The sequence below is a fragment of the Myodes glareolus genome, chromosome 18 (genome assembly GCF_982192425.1).
Source record: "Myodes glareolus chromosome 18, mMyoGla1.1, whole genome shotgun sequence".
In the NCBI taxonomy this organism is placed as follows: Eukaryota; Metazoa; Chordata; class Mammalia; order Rodentia; family Cricetidae; genus Myodes; species Myodes glareolus.
The window spans coordinates 9497360-9522189 of NC_142043.1; the positions used below are offsets into that span (position 1 = coordinate 9497360).

At 45.0% G+C, this 24830-nt stretch overlaps 2 protein-coding genes across 17 annotated transcripts in view; one reads left to right on the forward strand and one right to left on the reverse strand.

Annotated features, from left to right (window-relative positions):
* Oard1 (O-acyl-ADP-ribose deacylase 1) overlaps window positions 1–714 on the reverse strand; it is a 5941-nt gene extending 5227 nt beyond the window's left edge. For 2 of the 7 annotated variants that reach the window (XM_048445449.3, XM_048445455.3), the window contains exon 1: window positions 426–564. The gene's annotated coding sequence lies outside the window, so the exon portion shown is untranslated. Of the gene's footprint in view, window positions 1–57; window positions 286–370; window positions 399–425 lie in introns of those variants that run through there. The other 5 variants (XM_048445451.3, XM_048445450.3, XM_048445456.2 and 2 more) reach the window with 5 other exon arrangements.
* A 313-nt stretch (window positions 715–1027) lies between these two features.
* On the forward strand, window positions 1028–24346 carry Nfya (nuclear transcription factor Y subunit alpha). 10 transcript variants are annotated; one of them, XM_048445444.3, is made up of 10 exons: window positions 1028–1179; window positions 9494–9635; window positions 11014–11100; window positions 14560–14706; window positions 16826–16957; window positions 17248–17353; window positions 18289–18437; window positions 18734–18907; window positions 19538–19639; window positions 21850–24346. In XM_048445444.3, exons 2-10 carry the CDS (start codon window positions 9561–9563, stop codon window positions 21901–21903), a joined length of 1026 nt encoding a protein of 341 aa, XP_048301401.1. In that variant the 5' UTR covers window positions 1028–1179; window positions 9494–9560; the 3' UTR covers window positions 21904–24346. The 10 variants fall into 10 exon arrangements, with proteins under 10 accessions (XP_048301401.1, XP_085535364.1, XP_085535363.1 ...); XM_085679238.2 differs by having other exon boundaries at window positions 11014–11097; XM_085679237.2 differs by having other exon boundaries at window positions 11017–11100.
* Window positions 24347–24830: the final 484 nt, after the last annotated feature.

The following is a 24830-nucleotide window of genomic DNA, read 5'->3' on the forward strand; positions in this document are numbered from 1 at the left end:
GCACGTTCAGGTCACCCTGCCAACCCACTTAGTTTCCCCCACCTCCTCTACTTGTACCTCTGATGTGAGTTCACTCAGTCTTTAAGAGACAGTACAAACAGCTTTCCAGGAGGGAGGTCCCAAGACACACCTCCTTACTCCAAACCCTCTCCTAGCACGATAGGTTTAGCTAAGTCTGGTATTTTCCCAGAGGATACGGCTTAGAATAAAATAGGAGGGACTTTGCCACAGTTCCATTGAGCTGCAATCAGAGTGAACCGAACTGAGGTGTGCTGAGCGCAGGCGGAGAAGACTGCTGCTCAGTGGAATATCACCACCTCTCGTAGAGGTGCAGGAAGTGTGCAGCAAGCTTCCCATGCTCTCCTCCTACCCTAATGAGGGTCAGTCCTGGAATCCCGTAGGAGAGGGCGGGGGCCACCCTTCACCTGCAAAGGAATCGGCCGTCAGCAGGCCCTCCTGCACGCAGGGAAGTGTCTGAGATGAAACCCTGGTAGATGGGGAGTAACAGACGAGCCCGCACGCAGACCTAATCCCGCCAAGGACTTTGATTGCACGCACCCAAGATGGCGGCCCCCACCCTTTAACGGGGCGGAAGTTAACCTCTCTAGCTAGCTAGCCGAGCCCGCTCTCGATGGTAAATGTTTCAGAATTTCCGGCGGTAAACTCCGTAGTCTCCCGCCGCCGCTCAGGCGTGCGTACCAAGAAGCCGACCCCGCCTTGAGAAAAGGAGCGCTTGCGCATTTGGCCTCAGGGGGTGTGTCCCGGTGGCCGCTTAGAAATGGGTTCACAGTTGGGGGGGGGGGAGGGCGCATTAGCGCCTGCGCGGTACACCACTCAGGGCAGTGTTTGAGAAACGAGTATGGCGCCTCTAGAACGCGCTTGCGTAGTCCTCCAGCAAAAGGCGGAGTCCAAGCTAGGAAGTGAGTGTGGTCCCTGGGACGCCTGCGTAGTGCTCCCTATAGGGGGCGGGGCCAGGTTGGCCGGGGTTATGGGGCGTGGTCTCGAAGGCGCTTGCGCGAAGGCGGTTGGAGGGAGGCCCGATTCCCCTTTGTTCAGATTCGCCATTTTGCGAGGCAGCGGCAGTGGCGGCGGCGGCGGCGGCTGGAGCCTCTGATTGGGTTTCGGGGTCCGGTACTGGAGCCAATCAGCGCGGGCAGCGAACCGGGGGAGCGAGGCACGGTGAGTATGAGGAGCCAATATCCAGCGGCCCAGAGCCGGCCCCAGCGCCCCGATTGGCGGGTCTCGCTGACCACTCAGGAGAGGCCCAGGCATCCGCCGAGCCCGGGAGTCGAGCCGAGGCTGCCGGAGCTGGGCAGCCGGCAGCCCCGGCCCGGAGTCGGTGGAGGCCTGCAGGGGCGGCCCGGCGTGGGGATAGCACCCTGGAGCCAGGCTCCTCTCCGGGTGCGGGTGGCGGATGCACCGCTGCTCGCCGATCCTCGGGCCCTGGGAGGGCAGGTGGCCGACCGACCCGCCACGGGCCGTGGCAGTTTCCCCGGGTCGTTCCAGCCTTATCCTACGACCCGTCCTTGTGTCCCTGCGTTCCGGGCCCCTGTGAGGCCCGCGTCCCCGGAGGCCCGAGGTGGTCGGGACGGCAGGTCTGAAGCGAGGCCAGGCGGGGACGCGCTGCGCGGCCTCCCAGACCCACCCCGGGGCCGTTAGCGCGCCCGCCGCGCCCCTCCTCCCGGCCCGCCACCCCGGGGCTCCAGCCCGCCGCCGTTACCACCCCTTTCTGCTCGTCATTTCCTCTCCTCCCGCCCCGCTCGGCCGCCCGTGCCGGCACACCTCCGTGCTGGAGCCTGACCAAACGCTCTTCCCCTTTTCGCTGGGCGCCTCAGTGTTTAGAACCTCGCCCTAGCAAGACTGACAACCTCATGCATTCTTAATGACGGGACCCACGTCCGTGTGTCCTGTGAGCTCTCTCTCTTTGATGCTGTCTGGTTCCGATTTTCTTTAGCCTTTGTGTCAGTTCGTGTGAGGGTCCACTCAGCTCAGCCCATTCGTGTCTGTTTTTTTCTACCACACTTACGAACCCGTGTGAACGTTTTCTCAACAGATGTTTAAAAACTTACATGCCGATTATTTTTTCATCGGGCAGCAGTCTTCGGTGTGCTGTCAGCCTGTAGTCTTTGGCGGGCATCACCCAAGTGCTGTAAGGGGGAGAGGTAGGAAGCACGCCTGCTCGGCGGAGATTGGCTGGTGAAAATCAATATTTAGGGGTTAGTGTTCTGTCGGGGTCTAGTGCAGTACCGAAAAGTGCTGTTTGCATGAAGAAGCCAGCCAGTTTTCATCGGCACGCTTTGGTTGGGCGGTAGAGGGTTGTCCTCCGCGAGGAGTGCGTATGTAGGCTGCAGATGGGCGAAGAAAGGGCCAGTAGCACTGAGAGTTTAGGCGGGAAAGTCCAGTTTGTAAAGCCCTTGCAGATATCACAAAGGAGTCTTTGGAAACACTTCTGACTGGAACTTAGAAGTGTTGGAGAGTGACTTTTCTCCCCAACGTTGGGGAGAAAACGTGGCTGACCTAAGGATTTAATCTCATAATAATAACTGATTGGGGCTGGGGAGCGGATGGGGAAGAAAAGGAAATTTTTCTCTGGGTGAGGGAAGTTTTTACTCGGGCCAAGCATCAGTTATTCTCAGCTCGTAGTTGGAGCCAGCTTTCTGGGTGTGACTTCTTTAGCACATTTGCTGATGTCTTAACTGGTGGGTTTGAGGAAACTAGTCCAGTGTTCCTTCTGAAGCGAAACAGCCTGTATTCACTTTCGAGGAAGAGTTTTTCTTTGTTTAAATTGTTTCTTCATTTCCTTATGTTCTAGTCAGCTTTTCTATTGCCGTGATAAGCACCACACCAAAAGCAGCTTGGGGAGGTTTATTTCATTTCCCAGTCCATGGAGGGAAGTCAAGACACAAAGTTAGAATCTTGTTTTATTATTTAAGTTTATGGTATATTGTTAGTGGAGAAAAGGAGCAGATTTGGAGCCTTCAAAGGCCCTAGTCTGGTCTTTGCCTGTGATTGTCAAGTTTCATGGCCTGTGTTGATGTTATGCTTATTGTAGTTGCATTTCTGAACGTTTCAGCTTTCCAATAACTTCAGATAGATTACCTTTCTAAATGCTGGCCAACTGCTTCTGTGCCTTCTAAATGGGCAGGGTATATGCTATGGAAGAATGCTTCAGAGACCAGAATAAATCCATTCTCATCCATATTCATTTATATTCTCACTTTCAAAAACATTCAAAATTTTGTGGAAGAGCTAGACAGCCTAAATCCAGCTGGCTCACTTTTGTCGTAGTCTTGGGCAAAGAAGTGCTTGAGGAAGGCAGTGTGTCAGATTGCAGAACAGTTCTGCTGGCTGAAGTGGCAAAAGCAGGTGCGTGAAGCTCCATTGGGACCAGGAGGCAGACACCATGAGCAGCCTGAATGTCATGCTCCAAGCTCCATTGCTCCCTTATTAATGCAGAATGGCTACTATATTTGGAGCCTCATCTGCTTTTGCCCTTCAAAGTACAGTAGGCTTCAGTGGCTTGAGAGGGAAGCATTTGTATCAGCAGGATAAACTAGTGAGGTCTGAATGATACTTGTTAACCATTCTTGCCCACTTCAAAGCTCCGGTTTGCATTTTAATCTGATAAGATGAAGATTTATGGATACTGGGCCCAGAAGAAAGCCTTATGGGAAGGGGACTTGGGGCTAGTGGATGTATTGAAATACAGAGAATGTTAATATCTCTATTTTCCACATCAAAGTGTAAGCACCATATGTGTCCATATTTTTGGTGAGTTTTAAAAGCTCTACACACACACTAAAAGGGGAAATGTCGCTTTCCCTAGTAGAGCCACTTATTTTGGCTGATTTCCTGTCATGCCTGAGGTCTCTAAAGAAACAACTCATTCAACTGGCTCAGAAAAGCCTGGTGTAAAAACCTGCAAATGGAAGCATCTTTTCATCTGATGGGATTAATATCCAGAATATAGAAAGAACTCAGAAATTAAAAACCAAAATAATCTAAGATAAATAGTTCTCCAAAGATTACAAATGGCCTGTAGATGTATTTATAAAAAACAAAACAAAAACCATACTGAGCTGCCAGGAAAATGCAAATCAAAATATACTGTAATTTCTTTTCACTCTGAGCCTGGTGGTGGTGGTGGTGCATGCCTTTAATCCCAGCACTCAGGAAGGTAGAGGCAGGTGGATCTCTGTGAGTTCGAGGCCAGCCTGGTCTACAAGAGCTAGTTCCAGGACAGGCTCCAAAGCTACAGAGAAATCCTGTCTCGAACACCCCTCCCCCCAAAAAAAAATTCGTTTCACTCCAATCAGAGTAGCTGTCAACGAAGAAACTAGAGGATGCTACCATGCACCTTTAATCCCAGCACTCCGGAGGCAGAGACCAGAGGCCAGCAGAAGCCAGCCTGGTCTATAGAGCGAGTTCCGGGACAGTCTGGAAACCCTGTCTCAAAAAAACTTAAAAAAAAAAAAAAAGGAAAAGAAGACAGAGAATGTTGTTGAGGTAAGAGCAACTCTTAAATATAGATCGGAATATAAACTAATTCGGCCACCGAGAGACTTATATCTGTGTGTATGTGAGAGAATATGTGAGAAGGTGGGCTTACAGGTAGTCCAGCAATGGCTGCCTACCAATAGAAAGTCCAAAAATCCGGTAGTTATTGACCTCAAAGCTGGGTATTTCAGCTGTCCTTCATATATGCCAGAATCTCCGAGAAGTAGGCTCTATTGCCAGTGAAGGAATAGACTTGCTAGCAAGGCCAAGCAGACAAAGAACAAAAGCTTTCTTCTTCCACGTCCTTCATATAGGCTGCTACTAGATGGTGTGGCCCAGATTAAAGGTGGCTCTTCCCATTTCAAATGATTTAATTTAGAAAAATTTCTCACAGATGTATCCAGTTGCTTTGATTTTAGTTAATGCCAGATGTAATCAAGTTGATAACAAGAATAGCTATCATAGTGTGTAAGTTCTCGAAAAACTAAGAATGGAATTATATGGTCCTGCCATACTCTCTTGGGAGTACACCTGAAGAAAGCAGAATCGACAGATAGCAAAGGCACTGCATTTTATTGCCGTGCCTTCCTTTACAACCACCAAGTTAAGGAATTCGTGTAGGTGCCAATCAATTGGATAAAGAAAAACGTTTGTATATGCAATAGAATATTATACATTAAAAACAGAATTATGTTTTGAAGGAAATGACTAGAACTGGAACATCCCAGTAAGGGAAAGAAGGCATATTCAGAACCACAAATACCAAATATGTTCTCTCTCATATGCATACTCTAGATTAAGACAAAGACTAAAAGGAGGGGATTATTTGTAAAGAGAAAAATAGGGTCAGAGTGTCCAGACAGGTTATATACATAGTTTAAAAACCATTGTTTTATACAATGAACACATGCTAATAAAGTAGGGATTAAATTTAGTTAAGTTGCTATTTATAGTCTCATTGTAAGTCCACTGTAACCCATACTAAAGGCATAAGTGCTTTATTTTGGTTATTCCTTGGTTTTTCGAAAAGAGTTTCTCTGTGTAATAGTTCTGGCTGTCCTGGAACTCAGCTCTGTAAACCAGGCTGGCCTCGAACTCACAGAGATCTGCCTGCTTCGGCCTCTTGAGCACTGGGATTAAAGGTGTATGCCTGATTATATTTTGAGTATTTTCCCTAGATTCTAGTGTTGAAATTTCTAGACAGTAAAGTTGAAAGAGTATTGTGATGAATACTCATGTACCTATTACTTACATTCTATCATTAGCATCTGCTGTATTAAATGCCAATTCATATTTCCACCTAATATTTTGTTTGTTTTTCAAGATAGGGTTTTGCTGTAACAGCCTGGGACTCACTCTGCAAAGCCAGGCTGGCCTCAAACTCACAGAGATCCGCCTCCCTCTGCCCTCTGCCTCCCAAGTTCTGGTATTAAGGCATGTGCCACTACCCACCTGGCTCAGTCTTTTTTTTAAGAGTAGGTTACTACTGGAGGAAAACCTTAAGATATAGACATAGAAAAGAATGGCCTTCCATTACTAAGTACTGGGGGCCGATCAGTCCCAACCTTGCTTGCCTTGTGAGATCAGACAGGATCAGGTATGTCCAGGGCTACCAGTATGGCAGTAAAGGATAAGAACATTCTGAATAGGACCTCAATGACAGTGGAAGTATCTTAAGAATTAACAAATGGGGTTATGTGCAATTAAGGTTTAGCAAAGTAAATAGCCTGCAAAATGAAAGTTTTAGCATACTACATCAGATAGGGGGTTAATACCTGCAAAATTATTTGTCAGAGGCAACTGCTCATTCTCCTTTGAGACAAGGTCTCTCGTTGGTATAGGGCTTACCAATTAGGCTGAACTAGAGCCCCAGGGGTTACGCTGTCCTGCCTTCCCAGCTCTGGCTTTATAAACTCACCACCACACCCAGGGTTCTGGACATTCTGGGATCAAGCTCAGGTCCTCATGCTCATGAGGCCAGTACTTTACCAACTGAACCCTCTCCCCAGCCCAAGAGCTACAACAATTAAACACCAGAAGAAAAGAACTGCCAGTCAGCAGATAGTCTCTACAATTCTCAGAAGTAGTACAGACGTACAAGGTTTTTCAACGTGACCAACAGTTTCCTTAGCCACCAGGGTAATGTAAATTAAAACTTACCCCATCCCTCCTTCCCACGCGAGTCAGAATGGCTCACATCCAGAAAATAAAGACCCACAAATGCCCTTGAGGATATAGGAAAGAAGAACCTTATTTATTGACACTGCTGTTTGTGGAGTGTGGAGATTTATCAGGATTAAAAAGATCTAGCATATGTCCCAGCTATACCACTTCTAGGCATGGACCAAAGGATTTTATGCTATCTCAGAGATACTTGCACATTCATATTTACTGCTTTTCTGTGTACAATAACAAGGAAATGAAACCAACCTAGATGTGCCACCAACAGAATGGATAATGAAAATGCCATGCATATGCAACATAGAATTTTATACAGCCGTAAAAAAAATGAAATCTGCAAGAAAAGCAGATAAATCTGGAAAGTGTTTTGTGATGGATATTCTTGTTTATCAGCTTGATGTCTAGAATTAACTAAAACTCAAGTGATTGGGTACACCTGTTAGGATTTTTTTCTTGCCTGAATCATATGAAGTCCAGATCTTTTGAGGTAGGAAGAGCCAACTTCAATCTAGGCCACACCTTCTGCTGGTGGTAGCCTATATAAAGGACATGTTAAGAAGGGAACTTTTGCCCATTCTTTGCCTGCTTGCTCTTGCTCCTTCGCTGGCATACTTCTCCAAAATTTCTAACCTGTGCTGAAGACCAGCTGAGACATCCATCCTCATGGACTGAGTAACAACAGATTCTTGGTCTTCTTGTTGGTAGACAGCCATTATTGGACTAATTGGGCCACAACCTAGAAGCCACTCTAATAAACCTCCTACCCATATATGTATGGATTTGTTCCGCTCTATTCTCCAGGGAAACCTGACTAATGCATGTTGCTTTACACAAGAGAAGTCTAACTCAAGAAAACCCATACGTTCTCCGTCCTAGACCATAGGCAGTCCTACCTTTGCTTGTGAATATGGGTAAGAGAATGTTTGTGTGGGTAGAGATCATATGACTAGGAAGGGCACAAGATGGGTAGAAGCGGTGCTAAATGTCAGCATTTGAGCATACTGAATATTGTTAGGTACTGTTTCGTTTCTAAGAAATTCCTGAAATAACGACCCCAGGAAAGGGTTGTTCGGGCTCACCATTTAGGCTGTGCTGCAGAATGAGTATACAAAGAATTATATATATAGGATTTGGTGCTAGAGAAGTTTTAGACACCTGGTAGAGGCCATGGAACACCCCATGTAAACAGGCTCTGCTATACCAAGTTTTAAATGTCACTGCTGTGGTGGATACCTTTTCTTTGTGTTAATTATGGACTACAGCATAACTCTCAAAGCTTTGCTAGAGCTTTCCTACTTAGTGCTACTTGATGTAGTTTGAAACAGGGTCTCACTGTGTATCCTGGCTGGAACTCTGAAAAGAGAATACCTGTGCTTGAACTCAAGACTTATCTGCTGGGTGAAAGGCATCATGGTGCCCAGGAAGTTTTGAGATTATGTTTTTAGTAGACATGATTCTGTATATGTTTGTTTGTTGCCAAAGTCTCACTCTAGCTAGGTTGTCCTGGAATTTACTATGTAAGACATTAGTAGTCTTACCTCAGTGGAGATTTTGGTAAGCAAAATATTTGAACTACTTTCTCAGTAAGTAACAAACCTCTAGCTTGAGGTCGTTTATGGCATATGTAGCTCAGGAGAGTAGCATATTCGGACGCAAGTGTGTGGTACAAATTCTCTAAGGTTGATTTGCTGCCTTGAGAGCAGGCCTTGCAACAAAAGATGGCTTAACAGTGCTTCTGAGTGTTACTCTGCTGTGGGACAATGGTCTGTGTCCTGTCAATTATATTTTAAATAAACACTGATTGGCCAGTAGCCAGGCAGGAAGTAGAGGTGGGGCAATGAGAATTCTAGATAAAGTTCTTTCTGTGGTCTCCTTACTCAGCCACAGAAGAAGCAAGATGTGACTGCCTTGCTCAAAAAGGTACTGAGCTATGTGGCTAGCATAGGCAAGAATAATGGGCTAATATAAATTATAAGAGTTAATAAGAAGCCTGAGCTAATGGGCCAATCAGTTTATAACTAATGTAGACCTCTGTGTAATTTCTTGGGGACTTAACGATTGCAGGATCCAGGTGGGACAGAAAACCTCAGAAAGCATTACTCTGGTAATATTGAAAGGTGATCACTTTTACTCGCTTAACTGGATTGAGAAACAACAAATTAATAAGGCACACGTGGGTGTGTCTGGGGATGTTGCTTATAGGGGATAGCATCCTAAGGGCTCTTGGTACGTTTATATGATGCCATTATTGGTAGATGGGGCCTAGTTGGAAGAAGTGGATTACTGAAGGGAGTATCTGTTCTTGGGAACTGTATCTTACCCTGGCCTTTTAAGAGTATTCATTTCTGTGTCCTGTCCCACCATGGTGTGAAATATGCTTCTCAACCTCCCACCCACCCACAGTGGACTAAAATCCACTAAAACTGGACCCAAAAAACTAATTTTCGGTTATAGCACCACAGAGATAGCTAATATACAAGGTAAGTTGCCAGGAAAAAATAAGTAGAAGCATTTTTTTAAATGTGAAAATACAACACCATGTGTTTTGTTTGTTCTGTTGGTTAGTCTTTTTGAGGAAAATTTTTATAGCCCAGGCTAGCTCAAATTCTCAGCCTTCTGCCTCAGCCTCTTCAGTGCTAGGATGGCAGGTGTTTACCGCCAGCCTAACTATAATGTTTTATGACTGTGCTATATAGTCCTCTTTTTTAAATTGAATATATAAACATCTTTTGTTGACTTTCATATTAAATTATTGTGTCATAAGAGAGCCTTTACTAATTGACTCATTTAGGTTTTCTCCTTCCCTTTGTAATAGGAGTCCCTACCTGCAGCTGCCTGGAATCTGTAGAGTGAAGCTACAGGACTCTTAACGTGGCTGGGCCATGGAGCAGTATACAACAAACAGCAATAGTTCCACAGAGCAGATCGTGGTGCAGACTGGCCAGATTCAGCAGCAGGTATGGGAGCGAGTGTGCTTTGACCATCACAGTACTGCGGCTGGTGGTGCAGCGGCGGGTTTTCTGTGATTACTCTGTGGGCCCTATCAGACCCTGTAAGTCTAGATCTCATGACTTGTGCTGTACTGGGAACCAGTCTGTTGCCCCTTGGCATCTCTTCTTTGTGAAGATCACTTTAAAAGTAGATTGGCTGTTTGTAACTTACTGAAGGGAAGTCAGGACACCTCTGCTTTACCCTGGGTTCAGTCTACTGTTCCCCTTGTTTATGCTGACTTGTGGTAAAGCAAGGGTGTATCACAATAGACACACCAGTAGTCAGGTTTCAGGCAGTCTGCTGGCCTGTTCTACCAGAGTTTATTCTGGACAGCTGTAGTTTAATATTAGAATAATATTTTGGATGATACTCTGTGGATGAGTACATATTGAAAAGGAGCTCCTGCTGCTGCCTTTTCCCACAATACAGTCTACCAGATGTTTGAATTAGTGCACATAAAGCATTTGCCATGCTTTTATCTGGCTTTATAATAGCAAACCTTCTCTTTTTCCCCCCATTCCTGAGCTTTGGAATAAAAGATACTGTTTTTATTTGATGACGGGCCAATACTGTTGTTCTGGGTGTGTTTTTTCCTCAGAATAGAGGAAGTATTGGTGGTGGGTTCCAACCCACTGGTTGGGGAGGGGCTCCTCCACATTGTGGGGGGGGGGGGGTTAGCTGAGCATGGTAGCTCCCCAGCCTTGCTAGCCTCCTCCTTGTCCTCACTCTGCCGAGGCACTGGCAGCTTCCTGCAGCCTCCTTAGGAAATGGGTCTTGGTGAGGCCTTCCTCAGGAACAGAGAGGTTTTTGGTGACTTTCTTCCTGGGAAGCATTTACCAGGATAAAAAGGAAGTTGGGTGGCTTTCTGAAAACATTGCCTGTAAAGTGGTCAGTCAGTTGAGTGGGAATAAGTCTTCATTTGGGAATATAGAAGAGTAGCTTATCAAGACTAGACTTTGGATCACCGTGACTAGTTCTTCTTGGTGATGCTTTAATAACTTTAATAGCCCCTGAAATTCTTTGTTGTAGTTTCAAGCCTTTAAGACCTGCTGGTTTTGTTCTTGTGACCCTAAGAAAATATAGAAATCTTTAACATAAATGTTTTGCAATGGGGTAGAATTCCTATTTCTGGGAAGAAGGACTGCATTATAAATTTGTGTTGTAAGTCACAAAAGTGTGTTGTAAGGCCCACTCTGGGGGTAGCTTGAAGAGTCCAGACTCTGAAACTCCTGTGTGGGTTGAAGCTTTTCAGAGACACTTCCCCCCTCCCTCAAGTGATCTCAAGTCTTGAGCTGTGCGTTCCCGTTCTGATACATTTCAAGCTCTTCCTGTTCCTGTTCTCAGCAGCAGGGTGGTGTCACTGCTGTCCAGTTGCAGACTGAGGCCCAAGTGGCATCCGCCTCAGGCCAGCAAGTCCAGACCCTCCAGGTAGTGGTGCCCTCTCTGATTCTCTGTGAACACTGCATGAACATCGCCTGTCTGCTGCTGTTTATGTTTGGATCTCAAGTTGAATGGCAAAGTCGCATGCCTTTTGTGCTGCTAACCTGTCTCTCAGGCCAGCATGCCGTGTCCCATGCCAGGACATCTGGTGACTGCTGTGTCTGTTTTCTGAGAAGTATGTGCTAAGTGTGTTGCTTTAGAAATACCGGGAAGCAAGCCACAGGAAGACCTTGTACAGGTGGCATTAGAGCTTGCTCAGCACTCAGATGCCCATCCCACCACTTGGTAAAGTTTCATGAATTGTATTGCACTGGAGAAGTGGGTGCACACATGGACAGACTTGACTGCACTATTACGTTTTGTTTTTGTTAAAAGTGCAGCTTGACTACAAAACATCCATTGCACTGAGCAAATTTTTTCTGAGAACTGAATAACCTTTCCTGTATCATTACGAGCTCTGCAGAGATGACTGCTTGTCTTTTTTGCTGGGCATATTTAAGTGCTAGCATAGGTCATGGTGGTAATGCCTCCTGCCCCAGTGCTTGGGATATGGAGGCAGAAAGAATGAGAGTTTGGGACCAGGTTGGGCTCTTTTAAAAAAACAAAGCACAGGTTACATTGATAAGCTAAAAAACAAAAACAAACTGGAGTTAACCGATGCTGATGCTGTTCTTCAGCATCATGTATGGTCAATTTAAATAGCCCAAATTCTTTTGAGAGTAGCAGCATTGGTCGCTTCTAGGTCCATTGAGAGCTAAAGGTTTTGAGAAGTTGGCAAGATTCAGATGCCTGTTCTCCCTGTCTTCCTTCCCTGAATTGGAATGACTTAGTGAGACTTCCAAAGTCAAACTAGCATCTCACTTTATAGCAAGTGCTGCTGAGATCCTTTTGGAAGTAACCACTCCTTCCTGTAAACCAGTGGTTCTCAACTTTCTGATGCTGTTACCTTTAATATAGCTCCTCATGCTGTGGTGACCCCCAACCATAAAATTTTGTTGCTACTTCAGAACTGTAATTTTATTACTACTATGAATCATAATGTAAATATCTGTGTTTTCTGATAGTCTTATGTGACCCCTGTGAAAGAGTCATTTGACCCCATGGGGTTGTGACCCCACAAGTTGAGAGCCACTGCTATAAGGACTTGACCCTTTCAACCCTGCTACTTAGTAGTGTTTGGTGATGTCACGTGGCCAGTTCTACACGTAAATTAAGACAAGAAGTTGATTTAAACTGTTGGAAGAACAGTTGAGTCTCAGGGGGTGTAGCAGCTTTCTGTTCCTGCTTGCTTCATCCTTGTAATACATGAAACGGTGTCTGGGCTTGTCATTAACTACCATAGAATGGGAATGTAACATGCTCTTAACTGTGTGGCTTCTGTCTCATGCATGAGTCCTTGTGATCATCTGTTGTAGACACAGTGAGCTCTTTAGAGTCTCAAATCCTTTATCGCATGCATATATAGCATGTTAGTGGGTGGGAGGTGGATAACCAGAAATTTATTAAGTGTCTTAAATTTATGTCACCTTTGGGGATTGTTGGCTATGCAAGTGTAAAGCCCTAAGTTTGGATCCATAGAATTCACAGAAATGTGTGGCTTTGCCCCTGTAACCCCAGCACTAGGTAGCAGAAACAGGCAGAACCTGGGGCTGGCTGGCTTAATCAGGGAAGACTGTCTAAAGCAACAAGGTGGCGAGCAGCAGGGGATGATATCCAGTGTCAGCTGTGACATCCACTTTCACACAGGGAAACAGCCCACAGTAACAGCAGAGCGCTGTCAGCTAAAGAAGCTCTAGATTGCATTGCAATGGAAGTGATGGGAATTTTCCTCCATAAGTCTCATCATTTTAGAAGAATTTTAAATAGTTCTCTCTCTTACTCCTCTAGTAAGGCTTCTGATACATTTCATAACACAGCACCTGACAGCATTGGTGTAGCAAAGGGAGTTTTAAATGGGGAATTAAGAGAAGAGAATGTGAGCTGATAAGCCATAAAGTCTTTAAAAATCACCAATTTCTCAGGGGACAGCCCTGAGGTTGAACTACTCCTGATGGTTCTGATGGAGATTGGTAGTGGGAGAGCCTAACCATTTTATCTAGGGCAGATTAATCAACTGCACAGTTCACTGGTACTGTTGGAATGGACTGCTGCTGGAACTAAGAACGAGTATTTTAGTCTGTTGGGTTACAATAGTTCCTTCAAGCAAAGACAGTCTGCAGTAAGAGTTTTTGGGTTTGTCCTGTTACTTACTCATCCCCACTTCCAAAGCAACTTCTTTCTGGACCATTCTCTCTGAGTTTTCACATTGGAGTTCAAGAAGTGACAGCACGTGCAGCGACTTCTTTCTGGAGTTGAAGCAGAAGACTTGAAGAGTGGAAATCATTACACACCATAGCTATCTGATTTCAGTCCCTCATTGCTTTGATAATTAAAATAAGTATGCAGATCTTTAAGATGCAGTATGCAGAACTCTACTATGATGATCACAGACTGCCTGGAACCTATTTCTGGAGAGTCTTGCTTATCTTGATTTTGAGGCAGGGTCTTATTAGGCTTACCTAGAGCTCACTGTGCAGCCCATCTGTTCTCAAACCCATGCCCTGCCTCAGCTACCTGAGCCTACCCAGTCCATGAGTCTTTAGTAGTAGACTCCTTAAGTAGCAGCCATTCCTGGGCTTCTTGGAATCAAGTGGAGATGAGTGTTCATGTTTCCCTTTTGCGTGAGGCCCAGGAGGAACCTTCAAGTGAGCTTTCAGAACTCTTCCTATTCAGCCTCTAGAGTTACTTTGATTCACTTCTCAGTTCTCACCATCATTACCTCTCTCATTGCTGCTTTCCCAGCCTTTACCAGAAACCATTCCTGGGTATCCGTTTGAGAAGGCAAACTAGTCTTGGTTTTAAATTCAGCCTGGTTTTGGTGATTAATACCTTATTTATAGAGTTTTTCCAGACTTTAGATAGGTTCCATTATATTTGACTTTTAAATATCCAACTTGGCACTTAATCAGAAAATCAGAGGTATCTGCAGAGGTGCAGTGATTCAGAGCACATACTGCTACTGTAGAGGGTCTGAAGTTAGTTTCTAGTACCCACGTCGCAGCTCTTAATCACCTGGAACTCAAGCCCCCGGGGATCTCACAACCCACCCTCTGCAGCATATGCATATAATCTATACTCACACAGACACGGCAGGTGGGGGGCATAAAAAGGCTGACTTTCAGGCCAGGCTTAATCTCTGCACTTGGGAGTCAGAGGCAGGAGGATCTGAGTTCAAGGCCAGCTAGCACTACATAGAAAGACCCTGCCTAGGGAGGAAAAAAAAGGAATGACTTTCCTAAGTCTGTCTTGCCTCCCCTCTTGCCAAGCAGGACAGTTCCAGTGACAGTGATTGTTTGGTAAAGCCAGTTGTGTCTTACACTGTTTCATTGTTGGTGTTTTATTCCATTCTAGGTTCAGGGACAGCCATTAATGGTACAAGTCAGTGGAGGCCAGCTAATTACATCGACTGGCCAACCCATCATGGTCCAGGCTGTGCCGGGTGGACAAGGCCAAACTATCATGCAGGTACCTGTGTCTGGAACACAAGGTTTACAGCAGGTGAGTGGTCTTTGTAAAGTACTTAGACTGTATATCAGTGAAGTCTGGTATGACTGTGGGTGGTGTATATATCTGTGTGTGTACAGGTTTGCACATATGGATTGGGGCCAGGCGTCAGTGTCACGTGTCTTCACGTTAGTTTAGCCAGCCTCCAACATTTTCAACTGAGTTTTGTAGTATTTGAGAATCCTTAAGAAAACTTGGGCAGTATATAGCCTAACAGAAAGATCCAAGAATGTCTCTAAGACGTGAGCCGTGTTCCCTTCCTCTTCCCTTCTACCAGCAGTTAGTCACCTGGAGATTGTGGAAACTTGAGGCTGTAGGCCTATCCTTTACAGACTCAGTGGGTAGAAGGCAGCCAACAGAAACCCACCTAGCTGAAAGTAACTTCCCAGCTGCTAGGTCTGTGAAGCAAGGCTCAAGAGGGCCAAGGAACAGTAACAGAATGGTGACAAAGCTGGTGGGAAGGGAGATGGGGATCTGCAGGTGGACCAGGGTGATAACTTGGTTTAAGTAGCTGGGCACCCTGACTTTGGGGCTAGGGGTATTCTTGAGTATAAAGTACTTGAAATTTTGAGTCGTAGGGCGCTCCTAAATGCTTTCTCATTGAATCTTTAGAGGTTTTATATCCAGTCGTGAAGGAAATAGGATTCTGTACATTGAGCAAACTGTTAAGACTTTTTCCCCTTTTGTCAATTTACAAGATTTCAAAGAAAAACTTTTAAAACTTGTCAAGTTTCTAATACTCATGGTAAGTGACTATAGTAATTAAGTTAAGAAAGGGAACTAGGTTCAGGTACCACATACGATCTTGTGCTTTCCATATTTGCTCTGTGAGGTCTGGCACTCCAAAACCTGTAAGCAAAGAAAGCGGGAAGAGGAAGATGAACATTAATGGCAGTGCTAAGTGATGGTGAGAGGTTTGGAACTGAATAGGAATATAATATGTCACATCACCTTATCCATCTACTGCTATGTAACACATTGATTACAACAAGAAGCATTTTTGTCGCCTTTCTTGTGGCTCACAGTTTAAGGGTACCAGTCCATGGTGGGGAAGATGTGGCAGCAGGAGCACAAAATGCCTTACTTGCATCTGTAATCGGGAGGCAGAGTAAGGGATGCTGTTGGTCAGCTCACTTTCTCCTGTTTTCACTCAGTTCAGGACCCCAACTCATGGAATGCCACTTGCAGTTAGGATAGGTTTTCCCACCTCAGTTAATCTAATCTAGAAGACCCTTAACCGACATGCATAGTGCTTGTTTCCATGGTGATTCTTTATCCAGTCAAATTAATGATTGTACATTTCAGTTTCTGTGGATCAAGAATCTTGGCAGCCTATCTCTGTCTCTCTCAAGAATCTGATCAAAGTGTTGACCTTGACTGCCATTAGCTTAACACTTGCCTTGGAAAGAATATATTTTTGGAAGTTCTTTTATTCATTTGTAGAGCCCTGAAGTATTTTTAACAAATGTACTTAAAAAAAAATAACCATGCCAACATTTCTTTTTAATGAACACCAATTCTGTAATTATTGATATCCCAAACAATATTCAATATTATTTGATGACCTGAATAATAGAAATAAGCTTCTTAATAATTGTTAGCTGATATTAGAACAAGACTCCTGCCTTTCAAAGTATTTATTACTCTATTGTAATTTTGGGAGACAGGGTCTTGTGTAACCTAGACACTAGCCTCAAACTCACTGTGATCCTGAGGCTGGCCTTGTATTCCTGATCATTTTGCCTCTGCCTCCCAAGTTGTAGAATTACAGGCGTGTGCCTCCACATACTTCTTGGTCTCTACAGGAATTTATTCAGCTAGTTTGCAGAAACCTAATCTGTGAGTCTGGAGAGATGGCTCAGCAGTTATGAATACTGGCTATTCTTTCAGAGGACTCACATTTCATTTTCAGTACCCACATAGTGGCTCATAACTATCTGTAATTCCATTTCCAGAGTATCCAACCCCCTCTTCTGGCCTCAGTGGCACTAGGCACACACATGGTGAATATATACATGCAGACCAAACATCCATATACATAAAATAAAAATAAAAAATAAGGGACCAAAGGAGTCATGTAGATGCCAATCTTTTTGTGCATTATATTCCACAGATACAGTTGGTCCCTCCTGGTCAGATCCAGATCCAGGGTGGGCAGGCTGTGCAGGTACAAGGACAGCAGGGTCAGACCCAACAGATCATCATTCAGCAGCCACAGACTGCAGTCACTGCAGGCCAGACTCAGGTGAGTTGAGCAGTAAGCTACCTAGTTCACATCAAATGTGAATGCAGGGGCCGGGTGGTGGGGCACATCACATGCCTTTAATCCCAGCATTCGAGAGGCAGAGGTAGGCGGATCTCAGTGAGTTCAAGGCCAGCCTGGTCTACAAGAACTAGTTTCAGGACAGGCTTCAAGGTCGCAGAGAAACCCTGTCTCGGGAAAAAAAAAAAAGAATGCAGAAGAAAGCTATCAAAAACATGCCTGGGTTTTCTTGAGTCTTTGGCATCTGTTGACTATGTCATTGTTTTCTACAGACACAGCAGCAAATTGCTGTCCAGGGACAGCAAGTGGCCCAGACTGCTGAAGGGCAAACTATTGTCTACCAGCCAGTTAATGCAGATGGCACAATTCTGCAGCAAGGTAAGCTGCCATTATTGCCCTGGAACTTTGCAGGGCATTTGTTTTAGCCTTAGAGACCTGTGAGTGCTTCAGAGTTGTTGTTGTGAAGTCCACACCACATTTAAACAACAGGGTTCCCACCAGATCTCCAGTGATTGTCAGTTCTTGTCACCATATATGACCAACCCATTGCTGCTTATAGATTAGCATTCCTACAGTTTAGTTCTAGGCCTCTAATCTGATCATATAGTTGCTTACTTTAGAGTCAAGAGGACCTCTCAAATAGCCTTCCCCTAGCTAAGGTGATGCATACACATAAGAAGTCTAGACTTGACTTAGGCAGAGACATGCTCACAGTAGACTTCAATACTTTGAAGCTGACTTTAAGTCCAGAGAGGTCTTCTCAGTCAGATTCCACAATGGTTTGGTTGAGACGATACAGAGGGTGCACTAGCTGTGTGTTATTCATATAGGAGGGAGCCAGGCTGGACTGAGCCCTGGTGAGGCCTCTTCCCGTGTGACTAGGTTCCACATAGAAAAGCAGCAGCGGCAGCTGTGTTGGTAGTGGGAATGATGCTGCAGTAGGGAGACCTCCACATCTTCATGCCTTTTTGATACCCTTGTTGGGATGTACAGTATGGGGGGGTTAAAGTATAATTTATATAGAACTGGGTCCTAGGCCATTAACAGAGACTTCCAAATATAACTCACACAGAGACCGCATTAGCAAAATGGAGTCAAGGGGTAGGAGAGGGTGTTTGCTTTTTCCCTGGTGTTTGTTAGTGCATTTTTCCAGGAAAGTATACGAGAGCCAGGTGGAAGGGACTAACTGTCTTCCCTTCTTTCTGTTCTGTGTGCCTGTTTTTTTTTTTTTTGTTTGTTTGGTTTGGTTTGGTTTTTTTTGTTTGTTTGTTTTGTTTTGTTTTGTTTTCTTAAAGTTACAGTCCCTGTTTCAGGCATGATCACCATTCCAGCAGCCAGTTTGGCAGGAGCACAGATTGTTCAGACAGGAGCCAATACCAACACAACCAGCAGTGGACAAGGGACTGTCACTGTGACACTGCCAGTGGCGGGCAATGTGGTCAACTCAGGAGGAATGGTCATGGTAAGGAAAGTGGTTCCCCATTCCTGTTCTCTGACACCGAAACTTTCCATAGGTTCTGTCTCGAATTGCAAGTTGTTGTTTCTTGTGAAGTTGCTTATGGTGTTAACTTCTAGTTGAACTCTATCCTTCAGGCACTAACAGTGGGCCTCACTCACAAGATGCATAATTCATTCTAATGCCTACCAGTGTCTCAGACTGTTCTAGACATTGGGGACACAGCAGAAGATAGGTGTGAATGTGCAATTTTATTCAGAATTTTTATGCTACTAATAAGGTCTGGTCTCCTGTTCATGCAGATGGTGCCAGGAGCAGGCTCTGTGCCTGCTATCCAAAGAATCCCTTTACCTGGAGCAGAGATGCTGGAGGAAGAACCCCTGTATGTGAATGCCAAACAGTATCACCGCATCCTTAAGAGGAGACAAGCACGGGCTAAGCTAGAGGCAGAAGGGAAAATTCCAAAGGAAAGAAGGGTGTGTATGCCATGGGAAGTGCCAGGCAGGCAGAAAACAGCACAGTTGTTGTGCCTGTAACACTGCTTTGAGTATGGTGTGTTTCCCTGTTCCTTCCAAACAACAGAATGCAGACAGATTCCTGGGAGAACAGTGACACATAGTGGCTTATAAGCAAGGGGCTTTCCCCCTTTCTCCTGAAAAGCAATCCAGAGGTAACTTGTCCTCGGGACTTCATCTTATCTACAGCTGCAGTGCTTGTGTGGGCTGTAGTCTGTAATAGCCAAGGGGCCCTCTCTTTATAGAGGAGTCCATCTGTCACATTAGCCAGCATCTGATGACCCAGTCTAACCTACCTACAGATAGCACAGAAATGCTGTCTCCTCCTGACCTGCCATTTACTCAAGCAAACCTCGGTCTGTTGCTGAAGCAGAGGAAGGGTCAATGGTAGGAGGACGATACCTTTTAACATTCATGTTCTTACTGAGGTTATATGGCCAGCAGCTATCGTACTGTTCTCCAGAGCTTTCTCCATCAATCAGTCTTCATTGTTCCTTTGACTTTGTGTCTGTCTGAAACTTTTAACAATTGAATCCATGCACTCGGTAACTGCTAGCTCTCACTGTTAACGATCTTATTTTCTTTCTTCAGAAATACCTCCATGAGTCTCGGCATCGACATGCCATGGCACGGAAGCGTGGTGAAGGGGGACGGTTCTTCTCTCCGAAAGAAAAGGACAGTCCTCATATGCAGGTAAGACGATCCTTTTTTTCCTCTGCTGCGTGCCTCCTTTTTAGCAGCTATAAACTCTTACATTTAAGGAAACTCGCCCTTCCACACACAGTGTATAGTGATGTTGCTTAGTTTCCTCCTTTTTAAAAGCACTGAAAGTTTTGACCCCATGGCCTTTTCCTTCTTATTCTAAATTTTTACTATCAACTTCTCCATTCTTGCTATTTCAAGGAAACGTTTTACTTTCGTTTAACATGCTATGTTCACAGTAGGTGAGTGTTAGGTAGAGTGTCAAGCACTCTGGTAAACTTGGTGGTGGTGGTGGTGGTGGTGGTGGTGGTGTTCTGACGGTGGCAACCTAAGGTCAGTGCTTTAGACGGCTGAGCCTGCCCTGGTGGTGCAGGCCTGTCAGCCCAGTTACTCTGGAAGCTGCAGCAGGAGAATAACCAGGAGAGGGCCCACCTGGGCTGTACAGTGAGTTTGAGACCAACTAATTTAGTGAGACTTCGTCTCATAAAGGGCTAAGGGTGTAGCTGGCTCAGTAATGGAGAGAATTTGACTGGCATGCATAAGCCGTGGGGTTCAACCCTATTTCTTCCACAAAAAACCAATCAACTGAATTAAAACCTAGGAGATAAAATTCCACCAATTACCTCTTAGGTGTTTCTGAGTCCATATGTCCAAAATGGAGTGCTTCGTTCATTACCCAAACCAGTGGCTCATCTCAACAAGTGGCTTGTCACCACCCAATTATTAAAGTTTGGATGGTTCAGAGTTTGAAGTTCTTTTGATTTTATCTCTGAAACATAATTTGAATCTTTTTGCTTGTCCCCTGCTAACTGATGTCAGCCTGGCCTAGTCTTCTTTCTTTGATTTGGATTAATGTGTCCACTGTCTTCCACTCTTATCCTCCCTCTTCACATTTACCATTTCTTAGTGTGATCTTTGTAAGATTATCGCATCTTTTTCCTGTCTTTGATTTTTTTTTTTTCACCCATCTTCTATTGTATTTGTGCTGAAGTACCCAAAGTCCTGGCTGTGGCCTGTAAGCTTGTCTGTGTGCTTCTAGCTTCATTTGCTCTTTTTTGCTTGCTGCTTACCTATTTATCTGTTCTCTTACCTGGTCCCTTGTCTTCACAGTCTCTGGTCTGTAATACTCTTTTTCTCTATCTTTTCTCATGGGTGTCTCTTCTCGCGACATAGCCTAGGCTAGCCTCAAATTTGCAATTTCCTGCCCTGTTTCCCAGTATTGGTGTTATAGACATGTGCACCAAGGACAGTTTTTGTCTCCCTATTTTTAAGCCTGACTTAGATCTGAAAAGCCTTTAGCCTGCCCTCATCTCTAGATAGAGCTCCTTTTCCCTTGTATTTTCCTATAACTTCCTCCTATCCTTTAATGTATAAAAATCAAGAGATTTTTCTGTATGGTCAACACTGCTTTCTAATTTACACATCAAAGTAGAGATTTTGTTCTCTTATCTGTGTTGGGCTTAGCTTAGGATCCAGATCTGAACAAATGCTCAGTAAACACTGGTTGAGTTAATGGATTTCTTTTGTTGGCTCGCTTCCCTATCATCAGCATGGATTTCTCCGTATTCTTACTGTCTCTTCAGTTCTGTATCAGATAGTGAGGCTTTTGTAGTCTACTCACGGCAGCCTGGGTTGCTTGGCCTGTCCACAGGTGAGCACTGACAGTATTCACCTACAGCATGACAGCCCCTCTGTTCTTGTTGCTGGCTGTGCCTGGCTGATTAGTTTCTGCCAGCTGTAGGCCATTGTGTTAAAGGCTCTTCTTATTCCCCATGCTGACTGGAGGATCTTGGTAAGTTCCTCAGTCTTTTAGTCCATCTCTTCTACTGTGGAGTAGAATACTATTAGGATTCCATTATTTTGAGATCATCACATATAAAATAATGACCCAAAAATATAGCATATCATGGTGTTTGATCTGGGTATGCCCTTCAGGGTAACACAGGTCAGGATGCTTATGAAAGTAGCACTCTATTAACCATGCAGTGCTTGGTGGAGAGCCACCAGGCCTTAGTGCTTTTAGGGAATGGGTCTGCAAGCCTCTTCTAGGCTGATAGAGTTGTATTTAAACCATGTGTGCAGAAATAGAGATCATTTTGGAGCTTCCGTTTACTCGAAAGTTGTGTGGCTTCCCTAGGGGTTAAGTTGTGAGTCGGGAACTCCTGTTACTGGTGTAAAGGACTGTTGTGCTGTCTTTGTAGGATCCAAACCAAGCTGATGAAGAAGCCATGACACAGATCATCCGAGTTTCCTAACCACAGGAAGGTGGCAGAGCTGATCAGTCATGTTCCTCTGCACTCTTTCCACTGCTCCTGGAAATGGACTGACTTCAAATGGGACACTGATGATTGCTCTCTGCCCTTTCTCAGGCCAGAAACTGCTTAGCTCAGTATTACAGCTGCAGTGATGGCTGATGAACTGAAGTTGCAAGCCTTTGTCTCACCCTTTCATTCAGGACCTGTTTCAGACTGTTGGTGACACTGATCTTTTGTGAATTTGGATGATACAAGGAGGTATTTACCAGCCCAGCGATACGTACACAAGCACTTGTGTTGAGTGGTATAAGGCCTGCCAGTCAGCCATTGCAGTAGGGGAGAGCAGCCTGGTCTATGGTCAAAGCAGCCATAGCCCATGCCTTTCTATGGAGTCTCACCAGCATCCATCCCCGGGTGGGATGTCGGGCTGGGATGCATGGGCACTTTGCACTCGGGTGGCTCCCAAGCAGAGAAGTTTCCTTCATGTTACGGCATGGAGCAACAGACTGAGCTGCCGTCTTCTGTCCGTGTGATGAGAGCCTGTCTGCCCACATGCCAGGTTAGTGTTTTTCACTTCGGCAAGAAAGTCCAAAGAGGATAATATGGACTCAGGATAAAAGGATAGAAGACCTTGAGGATCTAAAAGGTACATCGCTGAATCTTTCTAGCTCTGACAGTGGTCTGTTCATCCCTGTTAACAGGCCATCTGGACTGTCGTTTGTCCTGGGGCCGCTATAAAGACAGTTTAGAGAGTAAGTGAACCTTGCAGCAAATTTTCCTGGTAGAGAACAAAACTTTGCAACATCTGTGCTGAAGTATCGACATTTACAGTTGTTCAACAGAGGCAAACGTAGGATTTTTAATCATGGGCTTTATGACAGTGAGCAGGGAATGGAAGGATCTGTGCATTTCAGTGTAGAGAACAAGTGTCCTCCCTGCCCGAGTGCTGTCACAGAGCATGATTGTCCAGTGGCTGGAACCAGGCAGGGGTCTTAAGCTGAAGAAACCACATTCACACTGACAACCTTCTGGCGTGCACTAAGAGGGAAATTGGAGGTGTGCTCCTTATATTGTCTAAAAAAGCACTGTTTAGGCAGCTGTCCTGAACGCAGACTGGAGCACTGCTGGAGCTCAGAGTGAAGGAGACTGGGCTCCACCCCTGCCTCTGTGCTGGCCCCGAGGGTGAGTGCTCTTCCCATGGCAGCTGATTTCCTTGGTGCCAGTTTCCACTGTTTTCTCCTTTCCCTGTAGGCCTTGCAGCAAGATTGCACATACATCTGTGCTGTAGGCTCAGCTACAGATCGGGAAGATTCCTGCAGGGTCAGGAATTCACAGTTCCTGGGGTGAGTTGGGCCTCAGTAATCTGTTTTTTGGACAAGCACTCTACCACTGAGCCACACACACCCAGCCCGGATCTGCTGTGCATGCTGAGGCCTGGAGGAGAAAGCCATGGTTGACATTTCAGAAGAGTTAGTTGTATGCTCTGCAATCAAAGTCAAACAGTCATTCCAAAGACTTTGGGGGTTGATTAAAATACCGGTCAAGTCTAAAGACTGGCTCTTTGACTTTGTTCTGTGTTTAAAACGGGAAAGATTTTAACCTTATAAAGGAACATCACAGGGAGACCAGTTTAATCGGAGAAGCAGGAAGTAAGCCATCGTTCCCTTCTCCCAGGAATCTTGCCATTTCTCCTGGCTTCCAGATGTAAGAGGGGACTAATCCTTTTTTAGTAAATTCACTAGAAACTTCTGGCTCTTGACATGAGCTATTGGCTATTCCATGAGGGATTTCTGCCTTTGTGGTGGTAAGGATTCTAAAGGAAGGAAGGGTTCAGGGATTCCTCAGACCTAATGTCTAGTGTTTAAGCCAGCACTTGTAGAATGCTATTTATTTGTGTCTGTAAGTTTGTACATAATCTTAACCTCATATTGTTGCTGAGTTTCATTTTGAGGAAGGCAAATTTAAGTTTTATTTCCTTTGAAATAGATGCTTGGGTTTCATGTTGTCACTGCATTGCAGTTAGCCCATGACCCTTTCATTGTGGTTATTCTAACACAACATAATAACCCGTGGGGGGGACTCATTTTTATGGATTTTTGTTTGTTTAATTTAGTTATTTTTACTTGTTCTTGAAATTGTAGTGATGGCTTCAAAGACACAGAGTGAGTCAGGGAGTGGGCTGCTGGTCTCTGCATCTCTGTACTTCCTGAGTGCTTCTGTTGCAGAATAACTAAGTGTATATATTTTAATTGTACTGGTAATGGGACACACCAGTGTCTAGACACTGCACCAGTAGCCTTCCTGGCTACAGGGTGCCTGATAATAATGTCTTGATTTTCCTTTGGGACTCAACTATGTAGGTCTCCCCACCAGCAAGGGGAATACAGATGATCATCGATGTCATTGCAACTGTTTTTTAATAAATTTATAAAAATACTAAAAAGTGGTTTGATTTTATTTTGTTTGGCTTTTTGGGGGAGGGTTTGCTGCTATTGGTTTGGTTTTTATTGTGTTGGTAGAGGTGCTTTTTTGTTTTGCTTTCTGTGATCTGAACTGGCTTTGTAGCCCAGGCTGGCCTCCAACTCAAGGTCTTCCTGCCTTGCCAGGTGTGCACCCCAACTCCCAGCATGGATGACATCTGAGGAATCTGCATAGCCTGTGCCTAGAAACACATTCATGGTGAAGTCGAGGCCTTTAGACATAAAGATGTCAGGTGCCAGGCCTCTCTGCTTTGTGGTCTGCTAATTTCTCCCTGAAGTGGACATCAAAATAAGTAACCATTGAGTAAAAATAGCCTCTTTCACCAAAAGAGCTCCAGCGTCTCCGGCAAGGTCATTCAGCAAGTTATAAATCATGCTCCAGAGGACCTTCTTCTGTGTGTGCTCCCTTCTTAGGAAATGATTGTTTTACATTTCAGGAACCAACAT

Excerpts from the sequence above, each read along its gene's own strand:
- Nfya (XM_048445440.3), top strand. The coding sequence starts at position 9,561 with ATGGAGCAGTATACAACAAACAGCAATAGTTCCACAGAGCAGATCGTG. Across the intron at positions 9,636-11,013 it reads CTGGCCAGATTCAGCAGCAG|CAGCAGGGTGGTGTCACTGC; the intron begins GTATGGGAGCGA and ends TCCTGTTCTCAG. Across the intron at positions 18,438-18,733 it reads ACTCAGGAGGAATGGTCATG|ATGGTGCCAGGAGCAGGCTC; the intron begins GTAAGGAAAGTG and ends CTGTTCATGCAG.